This window comes from Grampus griseus, assembly GCF_964374135.1.
Source record: "Grampus griseus genome assembly, chromosome: 19".
NCBI classification, from domain to species: Eukaryota; Metazoa; Chordata; class Mammalia; order Artiodactyla; family Delphinidae; genus Grampus; species Grampus griseus.
The window spans coordinates 10,993,515-11,005,008 of NC_139013.1; the positions used below are offsets into that span (position 1 = coordinate 10,993,515).

The 11,494-nt window shown below is 51.0% G+C and overlaps 1 protein-coding gene across 1 annotated transcript; it reads right to left on the minus strand.

Moving 5' to 3' along the window:
* Positions 1-5,053: 5,053 nt before the first annotated feature.
* ZNF575 (zinc finger protein 575) lies at positions 5,054-7,113 on the minus strand (the record flags this gene model as incomplete). Its single annotated transcript, XM_082676983.1, has 3 exons — positions 7,080-7,113; positions 6,184-6,295; positions 5,054-5,712 (listed from the first exon to the last, which is right to left on the minus strand). Exons 2-3 carry the CDS (start codon positions 6,263-6,265, stop codon positions 5,054-5,056), a joined length of 741 nt encoding a protein of 246 aa, XP_082533109.1. The 5' UTR covers positions 6,266-6,295; positions 7,080-7,113.
* Between the last annotated feature and the right edge of the window lie 4,381 nt (positions 7,114-11,494).

Below are 11,494 nucleotides of genomic sequence, written 5' to 3' on the forward strand. Positions count from 1 at the left end.
GGCTCTCAGAAGTAGCTGTGAAACTGTCACCAGCCTGGTTTGATATCACCTCATTTGGGAGGTAGAATTGGGGGAAGGGGCATTTTAATCACCCCCCCCAAATCCTGAACCCCCTTCAAGGATCCACCACATTTAAGGTGGGAACTGAACTGGGCGTTAGAGAATCAGGGTAGAAGTTGGGATGGGGCCATGGTGTGGGTGAAGGCCGGGAAGTGGGAGCCAGCCTGGTGCCCAGGGGGCAGTTGAAGGAGCACGGCCCCTCTGGTGACGAGGCTTTAGGGGCAGACCTAGCTGGAAAGGTGGGCACAGTCCTGGCAGCTGTGCCGTCTAGTGCAGTAGCCACTGGACACAGGTGGCTATTTAACCTTAACAACAGGGACTTCCCTGGTGGTCCAGTGGTCAGGCCTCTGTGTTTCCACTGCAGGGGCCCCGGGTTTGATCCCTGGTTGTGGAACTAAGATCCCACATGCCTCGCGGTGCGGCCATAAATAAATAAATAAATGAATGAATGAATAAATGAATAAAATAAACTTAAGGACAGTGAAACAAAAGGAAAAATTCACTTCCTCAGTTACACTGGCCACAGTTCAAGTGCTCACTGGCTCCTGGGCTGGACAGCACCGATGGAGAGCCTTTCCCTCGCTGTAGAAAGCAGGACAGGACGGTCCAGAAGCACTGTGAACGGCAGGCTGAGAAGCTTGGACTTCATCCTGGGGAGGTCAGGAAGGGGTCGAAGGGCAAAGGGCAGGGTCAGAGCTGGGTAGCAAATGACCACAAACTTAGTGTCTTAAAACAAAAGAAAGGTGTAACCTTCTAGGTCTGGAGGTCTGAAGTCCAAAATGGGTCTCGCTGGGCTAAACATAAAGGTGTAGGCAGGGGGACTTCCCTGGCGGCGCAGTGGTTAAGAGTCTGCCTGCCAGTGCAGGGGACACAGGTTCAATCCCTGGTCCAGGAAGATCCCACATGCCGCAGAGCACCTAAGCCCGTGCGCCACAACTACTGAGCCTGCGCTCTAGAGCCCGCGAGCCACAACTACTGAGCCTGCGAGTCACAACTGCTGAAGCCCATGTGCCTAGAGCCCGTGCTCCGCAACAAGAGAAGCCACTGCAGTGAGAAGCCCGCACACCACGACAAAGAGTAGCCTCCACTCTCCACAACTAGAGAAAGCCCACACGCGGCAACGAAGACCCAACGCAGCTAAAAACAAATAAATAAATTTTTTTAAAAAAAAGGTGTAGGCAGGGATGCGCTCCTTTTGGAGGCTCTGGGAGAGAATCCGTGTTCTTGTCTTTTCCAGCTTCTAGCAGCTGCCCACGACCCACGCCCCTTCCATCTTCAAAGCCAGCAACGGCCAGTCGAGTCTTCTCACGCTGTGTCACTCTGACACTGACTCTTCCTGTGATTACACTGAGCCCAGCTGGATAACCTGGGATAATCTTCCTGTTTTAAAGCCAGCCACTTAGGAACCTTCATTCCTTATGCTGCCTTAATTCAACCTTTGCCACATAACATATCTGTAGGTTCCAGGGATTAAGATGTGGGCATCTTTGGGAGGCCGTTTTTCTGCCAACCACACCCACCATGTGTGAGACAGTGGGGCTGCAGAGTGAAAAAACAGACACGAGTCTCCTGCTCTTACGGGGCTGACATTCTGCTGGGGGAGAGAGAGGCAAGTGTCCCGCATTGTGGGGTGGCGATAAATGCTGTGTGAGCAGATAAAGCCAGGCAGTGTTACACAGTGATGAGAGTGATCGGGTCATCAGGGAAGGTGTCTCAGAGGACTCGCCTGTCTGCAGGGACTTGGGAGAAGTAAGGGAGGTTCCAGGGGAACCATTCCAGGCAGAGGAAAAGCAAGTGCAGAGGTCTTCAGGCAGGACAAGTGCGAGGAGTAGCAGGGTGTTGGGCGGGGTACCAGGAAAACCCAGGATCCACCCTGACTCAGCACTGTCCCTTGCTTGGTTGCGGGCAAATCCCATCCCTCCTGCACCCAGCGTTCCCATCTGGACAAAGTAAGGTTGGGCCGGATGGACACCCCCAAGATGAGTTTGTGTCCTTGAAACGTTGATGGTGGTGGGGTCGCTTTGGAGGAAATCTTCCGGGGCAGCTCCACGGTAAATATGGACACAAGCCATACTGCTGGCTTTGGGGGAGGGAGCCTGCCCCTCCGCTGCCTCTCCCCCTCCCCCGAGGGCCTTGCTGAGCAGCCTGCAGTCCTGCGGCCCCCTGATTTCCATTTGTCTGCTTGGTTCCAGCCTCATGCTGGAGATTCCACAAACCATCTCTCATTCCATCCTCCACAGCTTTCAGATCTGAGCTCTGAACAATAGCTCCTCAAGAAGGCCTTTCCTCACCCTCTATATCTAACCGTATTTGCCAGGTCTACCCTCATAATACTGTCTCTCTATCATCGTTGTATCTTGGTTTGCTTATGATCAAATTTACCAGTCTTTTCCTCTACGATCTGTACTTTTTGTGTCTTAAAGATACTTTCTCTGCCTCTGAGGTTACTAAGGGATTCTCCTTTATTTCCATCTAAATGCTCTAGAGTTTTGTGTTTCAGACTTAGATCTTAAATCACTAGAAACTTCCGTGTATGCTGTGAGGTAGAGAGCCTCATTAGTTTCTATGTTGCTGTAACACATTACCAAAATCATAGGCTTTAAACAACACAAATTTATTTTATAGTCCTGGAGGTCGGTAGTCCAAAATCAGTCTGAGTGGGCTAAAATCATGGTGCTGGCCAGGCTGTGTTCCTTCTGTCTTTTAAAATTATTTTAATGTTATTTTTTATTTTATTTATCTACTTATTTAAATTTTTATTTTGCTGTGTTCCTTCTGGAAGCTCTAGGGGAGAACCCATTTCCTTGCCTTTTTTAGCCTCTAGAAGCTGACTGCATTCCTTGACCCGTGGTCCCACATCACTCCAGTCTCTGCTTCCATTGGCACACCTCCTCTGACTCCTCTGCTTCCCTCTTTCCCATGTAAGGACTCTTGTGATTACACTGGGCCCACTGGAATAATCAGGATAACCTCCCATTTTAAGAGCTGATCCTTCATCACATAAGCAAAGTCCCTTCTGCTGTGTGGAAGCCAACACACTCACAGGTTCTGGGGATTAGGATGTGGACATCTTTGGGGGACCATTATTCTGCCTACCACAGGGTCTCATTTAATTTTCTTCCCTATCTCTCAGCTCATTCACAGATTAGCTATCCTTTCCCCACTTATCTATAGCTGGGGCTGGCGAACTACACTCCATAGGCAGAATCCAGCCCACCTACTGTTTGTTTGTTTTTGCATTACGAGGGCCTTTCACTGTTGTGGCCTCTTCCATTGCGGAGCACAGGCTCCGGACACGCAGGCTCGGCAGCCATGGCTCACGGGCCTAGCCACTCCGCAGCATGTGGTATCTTCCCGGACCGGGGCACGAACTCGTGCCCCCTGCATCGGCAGGCGGACTCTCAGCCACTGCGCCCACCAGGGAAGCCCTCACTTACTGTTTTTGTAAATAAAGTTTTATCGGAACACGGCCACGCTCGTCCACATATCACAATGGATGTGTCTGCCTTTGCGCTACAACAGCAGTGCCGGGTAGTTGTGGCAGACGCAGTATGGCCTGCAAAATCTAAACAGATCTACTGTCTGGCCCTTTATAGGAAAAGCTTGCCAACCTGTGATCTACAGGTGGGGACCACCTCCTATTAGCACCTCGTAAGCGCAGGTCTGTTCCTGAGCTCTCAGTGCCCTCCCACTAGCCTATTCCCAAGCCAGCACCACCGTCCTATTACTACAGCTTTGTAATAATTCTTGGTATGAAGGGAGGCAAGGCTCCCCTACTTGTTGTTCAAAGTGGACTTGGCTTCTTTACTTTGTGTTTGCCACTACTTGGTTGGTGTCCACCTCCCTCACTAGACCAGGTCTGTCTTGTTCACTGCTGTGTTCCTAACACCCTGTGCAGGGCCCGGCACACGGTACCTGCTTAATTCCTATCTGTAGAACGAAGAGCAGTCCCATGTTCGCTCAGTCATCCTTGTTTTATAGCTGGAGAAACAGGCTCCAAGAGGGGAACCATCTTTGCCTGAGAAGTTGCTTGTAAAGGGCTTATAATACTCCCATTTGGGAATTCCCTGGCGATCCAGTGGTTAGGACTTGGTGCTTTCACTTCCGAGGCCCTGGTTCGATCCCTGGTCGGGGAACTAAGATGCCGCAAGCCACAGCCAAATTTAAAAACCCGCCGCATCAAACAAAAAACCTCCCATTTTATAGATAAGGCATCTGAGTTCAGAGAAGCGACAAGCTCGTCCAAGGCCATGCGGCTTTTTAGTGGGTCAGGGCTGGCTCCAAAGCTTGGCCTTCAAATTGTTTTTACTCTACTGGTATACACCCCTTGTTCTTGCCTTTATGATTTAGCTTATCTTGGGAATACTTCCACATCAGTGCATGTAGAGCTGACTTTTTTCCCCTACAGCTACATCTTCCATTCTCTGGCTGTACTGTAAATTCGTTAGCTGGTCCCCTATTGATGGGCACTCGGGTTGTTTCCCATCTTTGGCCACTGCCGTCGCACTGCAGTGAACATCCTTAATCTTATACCTTTTTTCACGTGCTTATCTATAGGATAAATTCCTAGAAGTGGAATCGTTGACACGAGCATGCGTGCATTTAAAATTTTTTATACATACACTCAATGGCCAAAGTGGAGGCACTAGTTTAAACTCACAACATTGAGGAGAGCCTGTCTCGCCACACTCCTCAGCAGCACAGGATGCTAGCAGATGTTTAACCTTTGCCATATGAAGAGGTGTGAAAAACCAGAGCCAGGGCTTTCAAACCACACCTCCAGGTCCATGGTTTGGGGCCCCGTGCTAACTCTGTGGGTGATGTTTTCCCCTCCCAGAAACGAGTTCCTCCTGCTAAGTCTGAGTCCAGCGCGGGGGCCAACCTCCCTTCCGGCTACCTGGAAGAGGCAAGTCCATACAGCCTGGCTCAGAGATGCCACCTCTTTATTGACTGGGGCTGGCAGCACAGGGAGACAGTGAGCCAAAGGGAGGGTTCACTCCCGCTCCCCTGGGCTCTCGGCCTGGTGGCGGCTGCGTTGGTGAAGGAGTAGGAGGCGTCTCTGGCCAAACGCCTGGCCGCAGCTGGAGCAGCGATGCCGGGCAGTGACCTGGCTACCCGGTGCCGTCGGGGGGTCGTGACATAGGCGATGGGCGGCCAGTTTGGAGGGGAATGAAAAAGCCTTGGGGCAGTGCGGGCAAGGATAGGGACGGGCGTCGGTGGCATGGTGCGTATGGCGGTGGGCCGCCAGCTTGGAGGGGTAGCAGAAGGACTTGGGGCAGTCGGGGCACGGGTAGGGGCGGGTGGGCGCGTGGGTCCAGAGGTGGGCTGCCAGCTTGGAGCGGTGGCCGAAGGCCTTTGGGCAGTGCGGGCACGGGTGTGGACGGGCGCCGCTGTGCGTGAGGCGGTGGGCTGCCAGCTTGGAGGGGTAGGAGAAGGCCTTGGGGCAGTCGGGGCATGGGTGGGGGCGGGCGCCGCCGTGTGCCAACCGGTGCGTGGCCAGCTTGGACGGGTACGAGAAGGCCTTGTCACAGTCGGGGCAGCGGTGCGGGCGCTGGGGCGGGGGCCGCCGGCGGGGTCGGGAAGGCGCCCCCGCAGACGTGGCGGGCCCTGGAACCAACTGGCTGGGCTTCTGCGGCGAGCCCTGGTAGGGAGCTAGGGGACAGGAGGGTTGGTGGGCTCCAGGAAGCAGCCAACGCCCTGAGTCTACACCAGGCTCCCCTTCGACCTTGACATTCTAGTGTGTCTGGACACCTGAAGGGTCATACTGAGATTCCCCAAATGGCGTGTTCCTGCTTCTCACCCCTGCCATGCATCATCCTAAGGGGCTCCAAAGGGTTACCTCGCTGGAACCCCAGAGCTAAGGCTTCCCCAAAGCTACTAAACTGTCCGTTTCTAGTATCTTCCCAAGTGATCACCCTGAAATCCCGCATGTCATCTCCCCTAGAAATGAGGGGTCCCTCCAAGACAACCTGGAGGATTCCCCAGAACTTGGCGCTCTTGGGGATCCGAAATGGTTATCACCCTGGGCTTTCAAAACTTCACCCTGAGATTCCCTCAACATACGATTCTCTTGGCCCCAGTTCCTGGAGAATGCCCCCTACTCACCGGTGGAGCCGCCCTCACCTTCTCCTTTGGTCACAGGCTCCTTGCCAGTGGGACTAGGATCGGTGCCCCGGGCCACAGACTCAGCGTCCCGCTCCAGCATCTTGCTGGCCCAGAAACCTAACGGGAGGGCCTAGGGTGGGAGAGGGGGCGACGCCGGTGTTTATCAGGCTGTTGGGGGAAGGGCTGAGAGCCTAACAATCAAGGCTCAGTATGTTTAGGAGCAGGGTCTATTTAATTCTGGGGTCCTATAAGGCGAGGGTGGGCGGAGCCTAAGGGCACAATGGGCGGGGTTATGCAAACCCGACCCGACGCAGTCTATTTGGAACCTAGCCTCAGCGTTTGAGCCTTCGAGCGGAGTGGGCGGGGCCTCTATAACTAACTCCCAGCCGCCCCAGAGCGCGGAGCAGGCGGGGCCTATGTCCAGAGTGGGCGGAACCGGCCGAGGAACCTAAGACGGGGATGGGTGGAGCTATACTAATAAGACCCAAAGTCGGTTGCTCAGCAACTCTGTCCCAGGGGAGGGGCCTACGAGCTCAGTGGGCGGGATTCACATTGACGCCGCTTGAACTGCCTTCTTCTTGTCACTAAATTTCAACCCCTGCGTGGAGTTGGAACCGTGGAGGGTAGAGGGGAGACCTGGAGGAAGACACAGAAAGAGCGTGGCTCGTGTGTTGCGATTCTGAGACCCCCTAATGGACTTCTCCCTCGAGGTCCCAAGCCTCCGAGCCTCCACGCACCCCTTGGGATCATGGCATTCGGGCACCAATGCACCCTCCCAAGGTTCAGGCGCCCATGCAGCCCCTCCAGAACCTATGCATCAGGACCCTCCCCCGTTCCGGGAGTTCTGGCGATCAGCACCCCCAGTCTACTTCCCGAAGACCCTGGCGTCTGTGCCCAGACCGCTGACCCCTCACCTGCGGGCGGCTCCTCCCTGGGGGCGGGGCTCCGGGCCCCTCCCTCGGGGGCCGCGGCCACTGCGGCGCTGCCTTCGGACTCTGCACCGCCCGGCGCGCGCCCTGAGATGGGAGGGCAGGGGAGGGAGCGCGCGCTAGCTGCTGGGCCCAGCCTCATTTCCATTCCCTCCTCCTCCGCCGGGCCGGTGGGGGCGTTAGTTCGCATGCGCGGTCCGGCCCGCGGAGGCTGCAGCGGGGGAGACGGGATGGAAGGAGGGGGTGGGTGCGCAAGGCAAGCCAATTGGTGAGCAATACCGGCTGAGGGACCGGAGGAAAGTGTGCCGAGGCTTGCAGGGCCTACGGTGGCTGACTGGAGTCAAGCACGTGCAGGAGTTAACACGGGGAAACCTAACTCAAGAGATTTCTTGAGACAACTTCCCTTTTGTATGTCCCCGTTCTTTTCGAGAATTCCGCTCGGAGCTTGAGTTCCGTCTCCCGAATCAGTTTCAAGAGCCCGCTGCCTATTCTACCCCTCCAGGCACTGGCAAGTAAAGGCTAGCTTTTTCCTCGAGAGAGGGAGGGAGCGGGACGGGTTCAGAGCGAGCTGATGCCCAGTAAAAGTCACGTTATTTGCACAGCGCCCGGCACTCTTCGCTGCTGGGTGATTCTGGATTCTCCGCCCCTCCCACCCTAATACTACGACCCTGGGGCCGGGAGGGCGGCGGTCTCCAGGTACCCGGGCCCCCTTGTTCCCCGCTGGAGCTCCTGGTGCCAGGCCCGGGGTGGCTTGCTTGGCACCCTTCCCCCGGGAAGTGATGGTGCACCGTCCCGCCCCGTACAGGAATGACCGTGAAGTGCCCATAAACCACCCCCGCATGGGTGGGTCTTCAGTCTGATAGTCCACAAGGTCTGGCGAACCCTGGGAGCCGTGGGAGTTATACGGAAGGATTATTTGGGCTCATTTCCCCACTCACTCCTCCCAGATGATTTTGAAGCTATATACCAGACCTCATATCCCATAAAAATCTTTTTATTACACTTGGTTTGTTTCAGTCAGTACTTAAACAAGACCCACAAGTTGAATTTGTTTGCTTTGACTTTTCAGTGTCTTCATTGACATTTTAAAAGGTTCACTGGTTGCTGCGTGGAAAATGGATTACAGGGAGGTAGAGTGGAAGACAGAAGCCAGTGAGGCGGCTGTTATATATTAATTATATTAGTAATTATTAAAAAGTACTATTATAATTATATTATTATATGATATCGATAATTATATTATATGATAATTATGTTATTAATTACAGCATCTGATATATGTCAGAAGCTGTCTTGAGTGTTTTATGTATGTTCATTCATTTAATGCTGACAGCAGTTTTTCAAGAGGAGGCGCTACTATCATCTCCATTGTACAGAGATAAAAATGAGGCACTAAAACTTATCCAAGGTCACTCAGCCAGGAAATAGCAGGGCCAGGATTTGAACACTTGCAGCCTGACCCTGGAATCCATGTAATTTGCATCTATGCTTTGCTGCCTCTTTGACTGGGGCAGAGGGCGTGATGAGGGAAAAGTGGTCTGGTTGGAGAGGTTAATTCATCAGGGCTTAGTAATGAATTGGGAGGAAGTAGCAAGAGGAGGAAGGAGTCACGGATGACGATGAAATAGTGATAGCCACCTCCCTGAGAGCACAACACCTGAGCAATTGTTCTGTGCCAGGTCCTCTCCCAAACTCTTTGTATGTGTGAACTCATTGGATCTTTTCTTTTTTAAATTGAAGTATAGTTGCTGACAATACTATATAAATCACACGTGTAAAATCTAGTGACTCACAATTTATAAAGGTTATACTCCTTTATAGTTATTATAAAATGTTGGCTATGTTCCCCTGTTGTAAGATATATCCTTGTAGCTTATTTTATACCTAGTAGTTTGTACCTCTTAACCTCTTACCCCTATCTTGCCCTCCCTCCCCACACTGGACCCACTAGTTTGTTCTCTATATCTGTGAGTCTGCTTCTTTTTTTGTTATATTCACTCGTTTGTTGTATTTTTCAGATTCCACGTATAAGTGATATCATACAGTATTTGTCTTTCTTTGTCTGACTTATTTCACTTAGCATAATGCCCTCCAAGTCCATCCATGTTGCTGCAAATGGAAAAATTTCATTCTTTTTTTATGGCTGAGTAGTATTCCATTGTATATATATACCACCTCTTCTTTACCCATTCATGTGATGGACACTTAGGTTGCTTCCGTATTTTGGCAATTGTAAATAATGCTGCTATGAACATTGGGGTGTGTGTATCTTTTTTTTTTTTTTTTTTCTTTTTTGGCTGTGCGGCATGTGGGATCTTAATTCCCCGACCAGGGATTGAACCCGTGTCCCCTTCAGTGGAAGCTCAGAGTCTTAACCACTGGACCGCCAGGGAAGTCCCCACATGTATCTTTTCTTAGATCTTCACAGTGAGGGAGGAACTATTTTCAACCACAATCTACAGATGAAAAAAGAGAAGCCCAGAAGAGTTTAGTTTTGAGCCTGAGGTCACACATTTGGGAAGGGTGATACCAGTTTCTAACTCTTAGGGTAACTCGCAGCTGACTCTACAAAATCCCCAGAGGGTGTGCACGCCTTCAAGGGACAAGTAAGCGTCTACCAATCCTGCAGAAACAATTAGAAATGGGCCCCAGGGTGGAGAGGTCTTATTTGGGGGACCCTCAGAGTGAAGTGTGCCTCAGAGTCCCTGTTTTCCTGGCTTCTCTCTCCCCTGAGCTCCAGGCAATCCCTGTACCTCTCCTTGTTTTAGCCCTGATGTCTGCACCTCTTTCCCCCACCAACCAGACCAACCAGACTGAGGACTCACCTCTGGGCGTCCAGTTTCGCTCAGCTTGAGCCAGACGTTCAGGAGACCTCAGTGTGAGGAATAACTGAACCAAGTTCTCTCCTTGAGTCTGAGCTTTTCTTTCTGCCTGTTTCTCCCCTCTCTTGGTGTTTCCCTGTTCTGAGAGATTCTGTCCTTCTCCCTGTACATTTCTCCCCTCTCTAATGCTCCCTGCTCCCCACATCTCTTCCCACCTCCACGATCTCCTAGAATCTTCGAGTGTATCTAAGTGACCATATTTCTTTGACAGACACCCCATTTCAATTCTGTATCTCCCAATGTATCTCTGAAAGTCTCTCCAGATCTCTCTCTCTCTCTCTTTGTTATCACTGAGTCTCAGCATCTTCCTTGTCTCTGAGTGGCTCCCTGAGTCTCTCCCCTGATAAAGCCCACCAGGAATATACTAGAAGTCTGGCAAAGTTGGGATTTATTGATTTGCTGTAGCTAAGGGTAGAGGACTGCAGAGGGAGTACGGGCTGTCTCCCCAAACACAGGGAGAGTCACAGTCTTCCCTTGGTATCCACAGGGGGTTAGTTCCGGGACCCCCATGGATACCAAAATTGGCAAATGTGCAAGTCCCTTATATCGAATGGTGTGGTACAGTTGGCCTTCTGTATCTGTGACAAAGTGACTTAGATCCTCCAGACAAGAGTGGGATGCCCTATTCTCACTACTGATATGATTCCAAAGAGCAAGCTTTCAGACAGCCCATGACTAGACATTGTCTCAACTCTAGGTCCTTGGTGTAAATGAACAAAAGCCATTTTTAGAGGTTCACATTCCAAGAGAAGCCAAATGATCCCCAACCTGATTTTACAAGACATTGTGGAAAATTTTTTTTTTTTAATGATTTCTTCCTGGGAAGACATAAACATTCCTGGTAAAATACTTAAGTGATTTTTAAATAAAGTTTAATGGGATAATCTCTTCTTCTGGGACCAGGCACTCAACCAACAGCCCCTCAAGACACTAATGACATTGAACCAAACTTTTTTTCTTTGTAACAATGAAGGTCCAACCACCTGCTTTTCCTATAAAATGGCCCTGGGGCTATGAGTGTATTGGGGTCTCTTGTTGGGTTTCTCCTTCTCCAGGGAGAGAAGTCTGTGCTTCTCCCAGTGTGTCTCCCTTGCCCTTTGAATGTCTCCCTGTTCTTTGTTTCTCTGGTTTTTTAAAAAATTAATTTTTATTTTATATTGGAGTATAGTTGATTTACAATGTGGTATTAGTTTCAGGTGCACAGCAAAGGGATTCAGTTATACATATGCACACATCCATTCTTTTTCAGATTCTTCTCCCATATAGGTTTTTACAAAATATTGAGTAGAGTTCCCTGTGCTATGTAGTAGGACCTTGTTGTTTATCTATTTGATATATAGTAGTGTGCGTATGTTAATCCCAAACTCCTAATTTATCCCACCCCACCCCCACCTTTCCCCTTTGGTAACCATGAATTTGTTTTTGAAGTCTGCTTCTGTTTTGTAAATAAGTTCATCTGTATCATTTTTTAAGAGTCCACATATAAGTGATGTCATATGATATTTGTCTTTCTCTGTC